The sequence below is a fragment of the Sphaerodactylus townsendi genome, linkage group LG12 (assembly GCF_021028975.2).
Source record: "Sphaerodactylus townsendi isolate TG3544 linkage group LG12, MPM_Stown_v2.3, whole genome shotgun sequence".
Lineage (NCBI taxonomy): Eukaryota > Metazoa > Chordata > Lepidosauria > Squamata > Sphaerodactylidae > Sphaerodactylus > Sphaerodactylus townsendi.
Genome location: NC_059436.1, coordinates 31,814,684 through 31,829,409, shown reverse-complemented (window position 1 = coordinate 31,829,409; position 14,726 = coordinate 31,814,684). Strand labels below are relative to the sequence as shown.

Sequence of the window (14,726 nt, the reverse complement as noted above, 5' to 3'; positions counted from 1 at the left end):
CCCCGCCGCGAGCAAAACACCGCCCCTTGCCCGCTGCCAAGATGGGATGGGTGGCTTGCCTGTGATATCCTGGGCGACGGCGCCTCTAAGCATGTGTAGAGAGCGTCGCAGATATGGCTGAAGAGGAGCTGGACTTGCTGTTGGACGGGAAGGGCTGGCCTGTCCTGGAGGAGTACGATGGCGGGCCCCCGCCGCCAGTCCAGCCCGTCCGTCTGCGGAGGAATACCTGCTACGTCGTGATGGCGGTGCTGCTGAACCAGAAGGTGAGCCGAACCGGGAGGGCGTCGGGTTGGATGGCGGCCCTATCCCCTACCCCCACCCCCCACCCCCGACGGCCTGAGCTTGACCGCCGTCTCTTTGCAGAACGAAGTGCTGGTGATGCAGGAGGCGAAGCTGGAGTGCCACGGGATGTGGTACTTGCCCGCGGGGCGGATGGAGCCCCGAGAGACCATCGTGGAGGCCATGCAGCGGGAGGTGAAGGAGGAGACGGGCTTGGAGTGCCAGCCGCTCACCCTGCTGGCCGTCGAGGAGCGGGGCCCCACCTGGCTGCGCTTTGTTTTCCTGGCAAGACCCACCGGTGCGTTCTCGGGGGGCTCAGTGGGGAGCTGGAGGGCGAATGGCCAGAAGCCTCGCCTTGAAGAAGGGAGAAGGCTGGGCTGAATGGGCTCTAGCAGCACTGCAGTAGTCTCAGTTGCCTCCACTCACTTACCTAAGCCAGGGGGGTTAGTAGATCTTGGATGGGCCCATTAGCTTCTTTCCTCTCCCTTGTGAGGCTAGTGGTGCTTGTTTGAGGTGGTCACTCATCCCTCTCCTAATTCTGCATGTAATTTTTCTTATACCCGGGAGAGTGCTGAATTTAACAATCCCGAAGGGGAACCCTAGAGTTGGAGGAAGGGGACCTTCGCTGATTGGGAAGGCATTAATGTTTCCTCCTTTCTGCTCACTGGGGAAAGACCCCAGTTATTGCTTAACATCTAAGTGGAAGAACTTTGCTTGCTTTTTTAAAAAAGCTCGAGTCATTCCCTTATTGCTGTAGAATAGGAAGTCGCTTGGCTCCAAGGGTATTTTTGGTCTGCTTCTACTTCTGTTCCATTGTTTGTTGCAAAGTCAGTCAGGACCAGAGAGACGACCACTTTGGGATAGCTGCCCTGACCCCAAATGTTGTTTCTCTAGGTGGCACCCTGAAAAGCCTGCAGGAAGCAGATGAAGAATCACTGCAGGCCCAGTGGTGGGACCAGAAGTCACCTGCTCTGCAGTTACGATCTCGGGATATTGTGCCCTTAATGGATCTTGCTCTGCAGTACCAAGCCAACTCAAGTCACCCCCCTACGCTGCCTGCAGAACTGCCTTGTGCTGTGATCTGTCAGCGGTTCCTGGCCGTTTTTACTGACAATAATGGTGCTGTGTGGGTGCTCCTGAGCACAGCAAGGGCTCCACACTTGCCTGTAGTTGTGAGTAATATGTCTCGATCAGCGATGGGAGGTGGACTTCTGGTGGCCATTCATCAGCTGCTCCAGATGCACCTGCCATCCCCGACTGTGGACATACGAGTCCGGGGCTTGCTTGGGCTACAGCACCTAGGCAAGGAGCCAGGCCAATGCGATGGCATCTGCTTCAACACAGTAGTGACAATTGGAGACCAGTGCTCAAAGGAGAAACCTCCAGAATTGCAGAGCAGGGCCTTCCACTGGTGGAAGGTTGAGGACGAGGACTTGAAGATCAGAGTCCTTCAGAGGCTCAACGCAGCATCCTTCATCCCTATCCACAGCTAGGTCCCCTATTTACTGGTTACAGGGATGGAACAGCTTGCAATATGATGGTGTTTGGCTCCCTGGGGCTGGGAATATGCATATCCCCAACAGCCAAACTGTTATGTCTTGTAAAGCTGCAGTCTGCAATGAAAGAGCTAGTTTTCAAACCAGAAAAGCCCTTGGCATGGCCAAGATGCACATGCAGCTTGATGTCGGGCAGGTGCTTTGGTGAAGTGTAGAATGGAAACAGGAGACTAGCAGCTGCCTAAAGTACCATTGATGGTAACACAGCATTTCTGCTTTTGTATGGACTTGCATAACATCTGTCTAAATATCAGGAATTTACCGGTGTTAACTTTATCACTTGAGGAATACTAGGCTGTCACTGAATCCCTGCCTGCTCTGCATGGGAGGCTGAAATCTGCCAGTTTCTAACATCTGAGGAACATATCTTTTTTTCTAATGTATTCACAGCATGGCTTTTGCAATATTAGAGAGTTGCTTCTGCATCCTTGACACTGTTGCAAAAGACCAAAAAGAACCTGATGCTCAGTGCTGGTTTTTGTTTTGTTTTGTTTTGCTGGGACCTCTTATCCTGGATTCTCAGCCGTACTCCACAGAATTCAACACGGCAATACCTATGGCTTTGTACAAAACCAATAAAAGCCCACTGTCCTCCACGTGGTTGGCATTTTTGGTTAATGAAGGCTGGGGGGAGGGGTTAGAAGATACAGAATTGGGACCAGCCATGTGTTTTCTAATTAAAAAAACACTGTGGCCAAATCTTACTCTTTCCCAAGTATCTTGCAAGGTTGCTAGTGATTTAGGTTGCCACTCTGAATGACCCAAGGACTCAATTCTTCCCACAGCTTCCTTTTATTTGAGGCACTGATAAAAGTCAATATGACCAGCACTGTAAATGGGGGGGCGGGATTACTGGGAGACAATGAAGTGTGCCAGCTTGCTGTAGGCAGTTTTCCCTGTCTATCATTTATTGCACTTGGAAAGTATTTGACAGAATAAAAGTCCTATGTGATTTCTCCACCTCCAATTTTTGTCCATTTCACTCAGTTTAGTGCTCGTTTTTGCGGGCTGTATGACAGAACACAAGATACAAAGAATGGAGCAATTCTTCCTTGAAGAGCAGGGCTAGAAAGGGTGGCAAGGGAAGAGGCAAGTTAGAGTAGATTACCAACTGTCAAAGGCCATTAAATGTAACAAGACAGATCCCAAAAGCAGCACCCAGTAATCTGTATCTTCATCAGAAAAAAAAAGGCAAAACAGGGCAGGACTCATCCATGTCCTCTAATGCTGGTGTTGAGCCAGTAGCCTTTGGCTGAGGCAGGAGAGGTAGTCACATCTGCTTTGAACGCCAGTCTTGGAACCAACTAATAGCTGGGGCTGCTCTTGCTGCAGCAGAGATGAACTTGACTGTGGAGAGGCTGGGATGACGTGTGCAACACCAGGAAGAGGCAGAGGTGAAACTGAGGCTCTTCGGGCGAGTTGTCTGGTTTGGTGTTAAGTGCCAGCTCTCACTCCTTCGGGTCCTTTTGATCCTGAGCCAGCCTTTTCCACTAAGGACATGGTAGGACTCAACAGGGTCCTACAGGATGTCATTTTTTTGCTTGTCCCTGGGGGAGTGAACAGCCACTGTTGGTGGTAGCTTTGCAAGTGATTGCTGTGCTCTCAAGTGCACCGAGCCTGCAGCTGCCACAAGTGCCTTAGCCAGCCCCTGGCTGCAAGCAAAAGCAGCAGAAGGTTGTTGCCTAAAAGACAAGAAAGTTGTAGCATCCAGAGCTGCTTGCCCTTCCAGGCCTTGGCTGAAGCTGTGCCTGTGTCCTAGCATGGATCTTCGGGTGGATCCAAGGGTGCCCTTGGTGCAGACTTCACAAAGGCGATGGCAGCCAACTCCTTGCAGAATTCCTCAAGTACAATCACCCCCTCCAGCAGCACTTGGTGGCTGATCCTGCATGCAAGGAAAGCATTTTTAGCCTCTGTATCAACTCTTGTGGACTTATGACATCACTCGGCACTTAGAAAATAGTACACATTTTGGGCTCCATAAAGCTCCAGCACAGTAGGTAAGAACTGTCACCCTCCTAAAACTGAGAAGTATGGTGGCAAGTCTACAACTGCGCCAGGCCTGGACATTTCCTGGTTCATAGCTTATGCTTTTCCCTGCTACTTCACAGATGTTCACTCTGGAATCAAAAGGAGGAGGCAGCAGCTTCATTCTACGCATCTCCAGCAGGGTGAAGTGCAGTTGTTAAAAATAAGCTGAGGAGGAGGGACCAAAGTTCAAATCCTAATCCAATCATAAAGGAAGTTATCACCAGGTTGCGGAAAGGAAACACAATTCTGAGAACACATAGAGAAAACTCAATAAACAGGAAAACAGCACTGCTTAGTGTGACACTAGCTGTTGGGATTACAAGGAATCCTGGTCTAGAGAAAATATGAAGCTGCCACTCCCCTTTTTAATTTTCAATGTCTATATGAAACACAGAAGTACAAGACTGGCACTGAAGTAAGGTGAGGGTGTCCAATCAAGTTGACTAAGGGGAGGAAAGCCATCCACAATGCTGAGACACATGAGGAACAGGAGACCAAAGCAAGTCCCAGGGGACAGCAGCTCTCAATGGGTTGGATACCTTTCTGCCCATGTGACACAACTAGAGCAGGGCCATAACCTGCAGTGAATAACTGGGTAGGCAAGGAAGAAATAAAACAATGAGGTACAGGCAGCAGGTCTGGACAGGCTGCATCTTGTCTCTAAACCCTTCTCCTCCCCCTCCCCCCCAATATCAGACTAGCCCAACACTCACTGATCTCCTTCAGGGACAAGGCCCATTAAACGTTTTCGAACCAGCAGCAAGTTGGCCATGAAGTCTGGTACTCTTTGGATTCTCTGCATCAGGTCTCCAATCACCTGGAAGGAAGGATGGAAGGGAAAGAGGCACTGAGCTGAAAGCAACTGGAGGGGCCAGCCTCTACCTGCCAGGTACAGGCACCTGGTTCAGGACCCACACAAGGGTCCTGATGCCATTCAGCATTCCGAGCCCTCCCCACGCAGCTTAATTTCCTCCTGCCTTGGTCCCTGTGAAAGCAGGACATTACCCGGATCAGCACTGAAAAGAGGGTCCTACAGCCTGGGGCCAGGGGCAGGTAGGGGTCCAAAAGGTACTCGTGGAGGTGAGGATGCGGGAAGAGGGCCAAGCGGGACAGTACCGATGTTACTTGCAGGTTGACTCCATAGGGCTGCAAAGGAAGAACAACACTGGAGGCGGCTGACAGCAGAGTTGTGTGGTTTCATTCATAACTTGATGCTAGGAACAATTGCACCTAGTGGGTGGGGCAGGGGAACAGGATTAAAATCACATGCTTGGCCTTGACCCACTACCCATTCAGCAACCATAATAAGTATTGCTATATGTAGTATTCATATACAAAGGCATTTAATTGTTCCATAGCGAGGAGCATTTGCAGGTTTCCTCCACAGGGTGGGAACAGAGGGTACGGGCTTCATGATGGGCCCTCCCACCCCTTCTTCTTTGGAGGCCAGTTCCCCAGAAAGGAAACGTACAGGTTGCTTTTTCCCTTCTGCTACTTAGGAGTCAAACAACAGGACCACTATCCTCAAGCAAGGCCGGATGAGTTCCAGACTGTTTCTCCCCCTACCTGATCCAGCATCTGTGCCAGCCGGTCAAACAACATCTTCAAAAAATGTCCCTCATAAAAATGGGATCCCGCAGTACAGCTTTCCAGGGGACGAGGAGCTTGGGGCCAGTTCCATTGGGACGTGTTAGCATGATATTCCCAAAACTGGCAGAAAAGAAAGGAATCTAATCACAATCTGGCAGATGGAAGGGCCACAGGGGTAGTGGGTGCCCTCCCTGGTTAAAAGAGTGTAAAGAGAAATGTGAGACTCGGCGGGGACATACAAATGAAAATGTTCTCTAGCAAAGGGGCGGGTAATAATGATGGGATGTGGCAGAGGAGGAGGTCATGGAAGTAGTAACTTACTATCCCACTAGCATCATGGACATAAGTGTCATATCCTCCCTCTTCCAGGTAAGCAGAGGTCTTTGCCTCACTAGGAACCAAGCAAAGGAAGCTGAAAGAGAGACCAGCAAATCAGTTTCTCAGATATGATTCAGGAAGGGCTGCTTCCATAATTGTCATTTTCTCTAGAATGGACATTATTAATTCACTCCGTTATGAAGAATTCAATCACTATTCTCCCCCCATTATTTAAAGACAAGCTTGAGTGACCGAATGTTGTCCCAGTGTCAGCCTGCACATCAGCAACTCCTAATTTAATGGCCTAAAGGTTACTTTAAAGCCAAACCAGAAGACTCTTTGTTGCTGCAATCAGATACCATTTCTTAATACCCATGGGTACCCATTGAATCAAATGGGTACCCATTGAATCAAATGGAATTTCCTTTTGAATAAATGTATTTAAGACTGTAGAACCCAAACCTAGCTGGGTTATCTTAATGATCTTCCAGTATCCAATGGCGTATAGCGGATAAGTTCCAACACAAAGATACATCTCGCTAACACACAAGTCTCAGTATAAAATGCACAGTGCGTTTATTGTGCTATTGTGATTCCTAAACATCCACTTATCACTATACCTAACGGACTACCACTATATACTATTGCCTAATTCTAACACATAACAAATACCTATTACCAAATGTACAATTCTACTCATCATTTGTGGGGTGAAGGAACCCTCTCCCGCCACCTCCCCTTCTCAAATACCTGCTGACAACCTCCTTCACATCCATCTTCTCAGGTGGGACAGGTTGCTTTGGGGCAGGAGCGGCTTGCTTCCTAGAGGCTTGGAAACACACAGTTGGGAATCCATCTACGAAATAGGGATCCTCTTCCAGTTCTCCGCTGGGATAGGGAAGAAGCATCAAAATGGCAGCTTTAACTCAGTCCACCCCTTTCCCTCACTCCTTCCAAACCCACTTACAGGCCATCCTCATAGAGATCCTGCTCTCGGCTGTACTGTTCTTCCTGCCCAGATGGGCTTCTCAGGATGTAGCTGCGCTCCTCCAGGTTGTGCAACACCAGATTCTGTAGGATGCGTGGGTCGGGAAGCCGAAACAGCTCCTCAAAGAACTTTAAGGTGACTATGCTGATCTGAAGAAAGGAAGGAAAGTGACAGATGTCCCAAAGTCATCCTGCATGGGACTCCAAGCCAGGGGCGTACTGCCCAGGGGAACATATGGCATCAAATGTCCCCAGGCTGCAGCCATTTAATCACATAGGGGTGGAAAATGCCCCCACCCCTCCTCTTTCCCCCTGGGTCCATACACTGACTTCAAGACCTGGTGGGAAAAAAGTTGTTTGGTCGTGGTTGGGGAGGGCGGCGGAAAACTCAGATTTTGCACCGGGCTACATTTTCCCTAGATACGCCTCTGCTCCAAGCTGAGCAGTATCCCTCCCCACAAATACAGGGGAACCAGGAATACTGCAGGAAGAGAAGAGGGGTGCAGATTATGAAAAATAAGATCAAAATAAGCTTCTTGAGACTGTTGTAAGCTGTCAGTGTGGAAGGGCATGTGGAAGTGTGGCTTATAAGCCAAATTGTGTGGCAGGGCAGCTTATGAGCCAAATAAATAAACAAACATCAACTACAAAAGCTGTCTTTCCAAACAGGGAAGCCCTACCAGTGAGCACCTCGAAATTATCTCTTTGTAGCCCACACAGCTTCAGCCAGTCTGTAGCAAGTAATAAAGGTGGCGCAGGGCTGGGAGGACACGGGCCCCTCCCATACGCAGATTGCTGACCAGCAAATGTTAGCGCTTCCAGCTTATGGAGTGGTTTGATGCGGGCTTGATGGGATATTGGGGCTTGGAAAATTCAGTCCCAGTGCTGGATTTCATCTCTAGCCCTAAGACTTCCCATCTGTCTTATCTAGAGATGCTGCTTACTACGGTCTGTGATCGTTCTGGTGGTTAAAGAATAACGATAGTGGATGAAACTGCAAACTGAGCCATAAAGGAACTGAAGTGCCAGAGGTCTGCTGGAGAAACAGCTGATCAATTGCTTAATGTGAGCCAGGGAGGCTCAGCTCCAGTGAATATTTTGAATGCCAGAGATCAGCCCTGCATTTCATGGAACAATTAGAAGAGTTGGGCGCCTCAGGGCATTTACAACGGTCCTTTCCTCATCACCTAGTCCACAGAAATGCTCAGCTGCAGCTTGAGAGACAAGAACTTCCAGAGCAACAAGTGTAACCTTTGGACAGTCATGAGCTCAGCTCTTTCCTTCTTGGGAATCAAAAAATGGGCTGACTGGTGGCTTAAGATCCAAAACAGGCAAAGTCTGTGAGTATATGTGTAGATTTGTCCAAATTATTCCTGCTCACCTCATCGGACAGATGATTGCAGCGCTCGATCAGCTGGGAGCACAGAGAGGGGTGCTGCTGGTGATCAAAGTTCTCAAGTGCTTCAGGTTTCCTTTCAATCCCTAGCAGAAATACTACAAGCTCCTGGAGGAGGGCAGGAGCCCGGATCTGTCGCACCAGGCCCATCAGAACGGCTGTCGAGAAGAGAATGCCATGTTCCGACCTGCCAGAAAATCCCAAGCTGAATGAGTGGAGTCGCTCTTTCCCATGGATTCTGACAGCCCCTGGGGTCTTCCGGCAAAGCAATGGCTCAGAACTCCCCCTCCCCTTTCCCCATGAGCCCAGACTCACATCTGTAGGAGCTGAGGTTGAAGATGTCCCACAAAGAACCTCTGAGCCATTTCTTCTGCTACAGCACGAGCAATGGTCTGGTAGGGTGCAAAACTATGATGTCACAACTGTAGCCATTCCCTCATTCTCGCCAGTTTCATGTGTCATCATAAACTAGAGTCAACTAGGAGTCCAAGGCCACACAAATACATGCAGGTACAGTGGATGGCTGTACGTTCCTTACCAGAGGGGCCCCTTTTACAAGGCAATCGCAGAAGTCAAGCCAGGCAAAGAATGCCTCCAGGTCTAACTGTCCTAGAAAGGAGTTCTCAGCAGAGCTGCCCTGCAATCTGCAAGAAGATCAAAAAGTACACCAACTACTATGAAGATAGAGATACTATAGCGGTGGGAAACATGATGCTTCTCTCTCTTGGAACCTGATCCAAGAAAGAAATGGCCAAAGCTAACCAGGGAGCCAGTGAACTTTGGACTCTCTCCTCATTAGGTCCACTTAGCAGAATTAAATCCTCTTTTCTACCCTGGTTCTGCAGTAAAGCAATCCTATAGCAAGGTAGCAGAGGTTAATTACTGCATAACTCAGAGACAGGCCCTGCATCCCAGGGCGAATTCTAAGCACCAGACACTATCTGCAATCAGCTCCTGCCAGGTAAATATTAATCTATGCATACTTTAACTCTCGGGGGATGGCATATTCATGCAGCTTCTAGACATCATAGAAGCGTGGATTAGTGTGACTGGGAAAAATGCATGCTGTGTCTTCATTCATGTATATACATTTGTGTGTGTGCGTGCGTGCGCGTGGGGCAACTTGGAACCCAGCTGTTGCTACCAGGGGCTGAGACTATCTCGTGGTCTGGGCAAGTCAATGATGATGATCTTGAGAGAGCAGAAACATCCTACTACCAGCTCTGTGCTCACCCAAATGATCCCAGAAGTACTGGGCACCAAAGTACTGGATATACCAACTGCACCCCCACCCAAGCCTTGCTCCTAGCAAAAGATCAAACCCTTCCAAAGAGGGTACTCTTTACCCATGAGCCATGGGTTTTTCCAGCTGTGGAATTATCTCAGTGTAACTTAAAGAGTTTCCTACCTCCAACTGACTGGCTGAAGAATGGCAAGGTTGGCAGGGTCAATAGAAGCAGGGATGGCATCATATAGGGCGCAGAGATGGCTAGCCACCAGTGGACACAGCAAGCTGTCTTGTGCCAGGGCCAGAGCAGCTGTCGGATGATCAATACTGGTAAGGAGCAGCAGATTCTCTTGAGCTTTCACAGTAACCTTCCTCTTCTATATGGGATGAAAAAATTACACCCCTGCAGCCTCATTCTCTTTGGAGTCCCAGCTATGATGCTGGGGAGGGGAAGGTGGGAGAGAAAAGGGAGCAGGACTAGCAAGAAGCTGTGCTTCCCACAGGTTCTCTCACCCCCACCCTTGGGTGCTACTCCCACATACCTTGCTCTTGCACAAACTGATGAGAGAGGTTACCAAGTTTGAGGCTGGTTCCACACGCGACACCCCACACGAAGCTTCCCCCGAACACAACCTCCTGCCCTGCTCTGCAGAGGCTATCTCCTTGCTCACAGAATCTGGGAGTTCAACTGTTGTTTCTTGTGGTTGGAAGGGCTGATTCACATTGTGCCCATTTGCCACACGCTTGCCCTTAAAAAACAGGGAGAGATGGGGAGACACAGTTTTTTTCACCGTTTAAGTTTATTTTCAGAAATAAAGAAGAAGAAGAAGAGTTGGATTTATATCCCCCCTTTCTCTCCTATAGGAGACTCAAAGGGGCTCCTCTGCAGACAGCACACTTTGCATGAGCTACAAATCTGCAGCCTTTTACAAATCTGCAGCCTTTTTAATGGGCCTTGACAGCAGAATGCATGGCAATTTGAACTTCTCCACACAAACTAATTCCACCATTCTTAGCCCATTGATGGTAACAGCCAAGGAGTGTTGGGAGAAAAAGTTTGTCTGACTTTATTCACAAAGGAAAACTTTTTTAAAAGAACCCCTCCCCCCCCGAAGTTCCCTGGCATTTCTGTGACACCAACAATAGTGAACAAAATATGTGGCATGGCCCTATCCTTACTGGCACTCTGATGCGAGCCACTGGAGCTATTATCTTGGGCAGCAGGAGAAAGAAAAGTCAGTGGGAATCCTTGTGTATTCAGGTGGGTGGGAAACAATGGTGTTTCTCTTGGCCACAAGGCAGCTGCAGCTTCAGTCCCAACATCACCACCTTTTGAAGCACCAAAGGAGCTACAGTCCAATTTTCATCTCTATTGGACAGAGCCATCATATCCACCAGTGATAGGAAGCACTCACAAACAGGCAGACCCAGTGGCAGAACAGTTGCATGCAACCTGTCCCAGCCCTTGCCATGAGGGTCAAAAAGAAGTGCAACAATCCCTCACCTCAAGAACATAAGGCAGCAGGGCAGGCTCCTGTTTGATTTTGGTGCATAAAACAGCAACAAGCTGCATCATTTCATTTTCAAGCTCTGGGCCCAGTTGAAGGAGTTTCTGCAGGAGGACATTAGGGTAGTCAGCAGCGGTTCCAAGAAGCAACTGGCAGAGATGCCCAAAGGAGCTCTCGGCCAGGGCCCACTTGCAAGCCACCGAGAACCACGTGCATTTAGGAGAAGCATCACGCTCACCTGGACAGGCCGGTACACGCTCAAGTAATGCAGCAAAGGACACTGCATTTGTCTCAGCAGACGGCTGAAGAAAAGCAGCACCTGAGACCTCATACCTGGAGGATACTGGAGACCAGAAGAGGAATGTTAGAGGGGGAGGGTCTCACCCATTGAACATCTCTTGTGAAAACAGCAGGTAATAGTCTTTATTCATTGGATTTCTATCCTGTAACTTCTTGCCTTGAAAATTCTATACAGTTGTCATAAGTCAGCTGTGACTTGACAGCACTTTACACACACAGCCTTAGTTATCGTCCCTCCACCAATAAAGATAGCAATACTGATCTGCCTTAAAAATGACCCTGAAATATTACTAAGATAATCTATACGAACACTTTAAAAATATTACAACTAGTTATCAAAGCCAGTACTTGGGAAGGCAGAAAGTGGTAGCTACACAAATTGAGGGACTCCGAAACAAAACAGTACCTCAGCTTTCCCCAGAGTACTAAGAGTCTCCAACGTTTTGTGCTGAAGCAAATACTCCAAGCAGGGTCCTGTCTCCCCGGATGGCTGTTGTTTCTCCTCATACACCAGGATGTCCAGCATCTGTTTTAAATGCCAGGGGATATCGGTCTGCTTCGCTGGCTTGTTTTCATCTAGAAAGAAGACAAATATCCATCAAACACACACACATCATCTTTCATTGTTTATGGGATTCCATTCACACCTTCCTGAAGCCACGACTAACCAGGACTGATGAACAGCATCAGGCAATAATGCCTGCAGAGAATTAATGCCTGGCAGTCTCTTTTCGACTAGATGCTGATTTACACTATATTGCCATGGATGAGACAGTGATCAGGCCTTAGATTCTGAGTCAGGGAAAGGTGGCTTAAAGTGTTTCCACACTTTCCTCTTTAAAAAGCCTTAAAATGGCTTTTAATTGTAAGAAGTACATCAATAAAACCAAACAGTGGACATTCTGATAACAGCAGCAGCTGCACAAGAACGTGTAACTATTGGAAACTATTCAGAGCTACTCTGGCATCTAAATGAGAATGATGGCCTCAAGCATATCTCCCAAGGTAGGTTAGCTGCAAAGCAGGTGTGTCGGCACCAAAAAAGCCCTCTTCATAATAGCTGTAGGAGTGAAATTCATCCATGCATCTACAAACTTTTTGCATCACTTAGGGAGTTCCAGTTAGGGAAGATATGAACCATTTTATCTGAAGACAGCTTAACAAATTACAGTGGGCATTGGGGATTCCCTGCACTGAGCTTCCCTGCATTTCTTATAAAAGAAGATTCTTGACCATCATTACCCAGAAGCACTCTGTTCATGTGATGGTAATGAGGTAAACAGTAAGCCTTCAAATGAGCTGTGGTCTGTGTTTAGTCGGATTATTCCAACTTCTCCACCTGCAATCTAGATATAACAAATACTTCATCACTTCTAGTTCCATAGTCAATGGTAACAGAGGTCTGGAAGTAACTGACTGGCAATAGACACATCTCTGAATTAAAAATGTTGACCATGGTGTTGATAGGACTGCCAGCCACCTCAGTGAGAAATCTCCTTCAGGGCTATCAAGAAACCATCTGTAGCTATAAGTTGGAATGAGTCGAGAAAGAGTGACCAGCTGAACAAGCTCCCCAGTATTATGAATATCTGAATACACTGCTAGCCTACTGGATGTAGATTTGTGACAGACCAAAAGCAACATTGACACCTTTCCCATTCTCAAATCTTTTTCATTTCCCTGAGTACCTTGCCTCACCCAAAGGATCCAGAGCCTTATGGGTATTCCCACCCTTGTCATGGCTACTATGATGTCCTCAGCATGGATGTCTGGCACCAAATCCAAGAACATATTAGGAAGCTGAAGCAGGAAATCCATTAGACAGCTGGTTGGGCAGTACACCAACAGAACCTCCAGTTTATTCTAACTGCCTGGCACCACATACAGACACTTGAATCTAATGTTTTCTTGGCCAGGACATACAGCAAGTGAGATAGCATTCTCCCCAGTCACAGAAGCTTAGCTGGTGCAGCACCAAAAACCCAAGTAGGCACCACTGGAAAAGACATAAGAACAAGCCAGCTGGATCAGACCAGAGCTGGATCTAGTCCAGCTCTCTGCTACTCGCAGTGGCCCACCAGGTACCTTTGGGAGCTCACATGTAGGATGTGAAAGCAATGGCCTTCTGCAGCTGTTGCTCCCGAGCACCTGGTCTGTTAAGGCATTTGCAATCTCAGATAAAAGAGGATCAAGATTGGTAGCCATAAATCGACTTCTCCTCCATAAATCTGTCCAAGCCCCTTTTAAAGACCCATCCTACACAACTCCAAACCTGGTAATTTTTCAACCAAATCATTTTGTATCTATTTTACAATTTCAGTAATCAACATTGCTGACACTTTAAATATAACATGGGCCTGTCAGTTGGTGATGGGAAGAAGTCTTGCATAAATCAGGGTGGGATTAAAAAAATAAAGATATGCTCTTGGAGGTATAGTTAGGACTTGCCTGTGCCCCAAGGCATGACGGAAACTTTTCCGGTCAGAAGTGCCTGCAACTAGTTTTGACAGATATGCCAGTGGCGCCTTCTAATAGGAAATGAGGACCCACCCACCGTTATACATGCTCTTGTAGTAAATTAGGATTGGATTGGGGTAACACAGCTGTCAATTTTTATGCCTTTACAAACCTGCTTGCAAACTTTCCACCAACACAGCTTAAGTTTTCAACATTTTAAAAAATCTGTTTTGCTCTGAGTTTCATAAGAGTTTCATAAGAGCAAGTTAAGGATCCTCATGAGAATAGAAGGAAGTGTCACAGTTTCACCAATATAGACCACTTTACTCAGTTGTCCTCTAGACAGACTGTCCGAGGCTTTTTATGGGCTGATTACATCCTGATATTCTACCCCCATCCCCTCTGAAATGTCTTCGCTCCGAGTAATAATCTGGGTACATAATCGCGGAAGTCTGCAGCAATTTACCTGTAGTCTCCAGGTAATAATGGGTGAGGCCTTTCCAGTGTTCCGTGAAGGCTGCCAGGAGATCTATATCGGGCTCCTCCTGCAGGAGAAAGGGTCGGTTATGTTGTTCACCGCCCAGAGCCCTTCGGGGGTAGGGCGGTATATAAAACTCAATAATAAATAAAATAAATAAAATAACGAGGGGCAGGGCCAGTTGGTGTTCCCTCCCCGGTTCCCCCTCTCTTGAGAGAGCCATGCAGGGCAGGATCCCCAGGGGCCCTCGCCCACCCTCTCGACCCCTCCTCATTGTCCACCCAGCCAGCCAGCCTCACCGTCGACACTGCCTGCTGCAGAAGGGCGCCCAGCCGACCGAGCAAGGCCATGGCTACACGGTAGGGGGAAAACGGCTGGAGAGCTCCTCGGGGCCAGGCGGCGGCCCTGTTCCTCCCCCCCAGGGGGAGTGGCAGAAAGACGTAGCAGATGAAGCGAACGAACCTCTAGGAGCGAAACAAAAGGCTGCCGCTTCTGACACGGCTATAGCCCGGTTCCTCACGAATGTCAGTACCGCGCCCCAATGAGAAAGATGATACAAACCAATGTCCCGCCTCTCCTGGCATCCACGCTTGACGCCATC

The 14,726-nt window shown here is 48.3% G+C and overlaps 2 protein-coding genes across 3 annotated transcripts; one reads left to right on the top strand and one right to left on the bottom strand.

Annotated features, from left to right (window-relative positions):
• On the top strand, positions 1-2,431 carry NUDT18 (nudix hydrolase 18). The gene is made up of 3 exons (XM_048512050.1): positions 1-263; positions 364-577; positions 1,174-2,431. Exons 1-3 carry the CDS (start codon positions 114-116, stop codon positions 1,770-1,772), a joined length of 963 nt encoding a protein of 320 aa, XP_048368007.1. The 5' UTR covers positions 1-113; the 3' UTR covers positions 1,773-2,431.
• Positions 2,432-2,611: 180 nt separating this feature from the next.
• FHIP2B (FHF complex subunit HOOK interacting protein 2B) lies at positions 2,612-14,723 on the bottom strand. 2 transcript variants are annotated; one of them, XM_048512048.1, is made up of 17 exons: positions 14,588-14,723; positions 14,114-14,192; positions 11,597-11,766; positions 11,129-11,233; positions 10,887-10,994; positions 9,925-10,131; positions 9,563-9,759; positions 8,693-8,798; positions 8,470-8,546; positions 8,140-8,341; positions 6,739-6,908; positions 6,522-6,659; positions 5,775-5,865; positions 5,430-5,573; positions 4,869-5,009; positions 4,577-4,680; positions 2,612-3,717 (listed from the first exon to the last, which is right to left on the bottom strand). In XM_048512048.1, exons 3-17 carry the CDS (start codon positions 11,714-11,716, stop codon positions 3,591-3,593), a joined length of 2,037 nt encoding a protein of 678 aa, XP_048368005.1. In that variant the 5' UTR covers positions 11,717-11,766; positions 14,114-14,192; positions 14,588-14,723; the 3' UTR covers positions 2,612-3,590. The 2 variants fall into 2 exon arrangements, with proteins under 2 accessions (XP_048368005.1, XP_048368004.1); XM_048512047.1 differs by lacking the exon at positions 14,588-14,723 and adding an exon at positions 14,425-14,581.
• Positions 14,724-14,726: the final 3 nt, after the last annotated feature.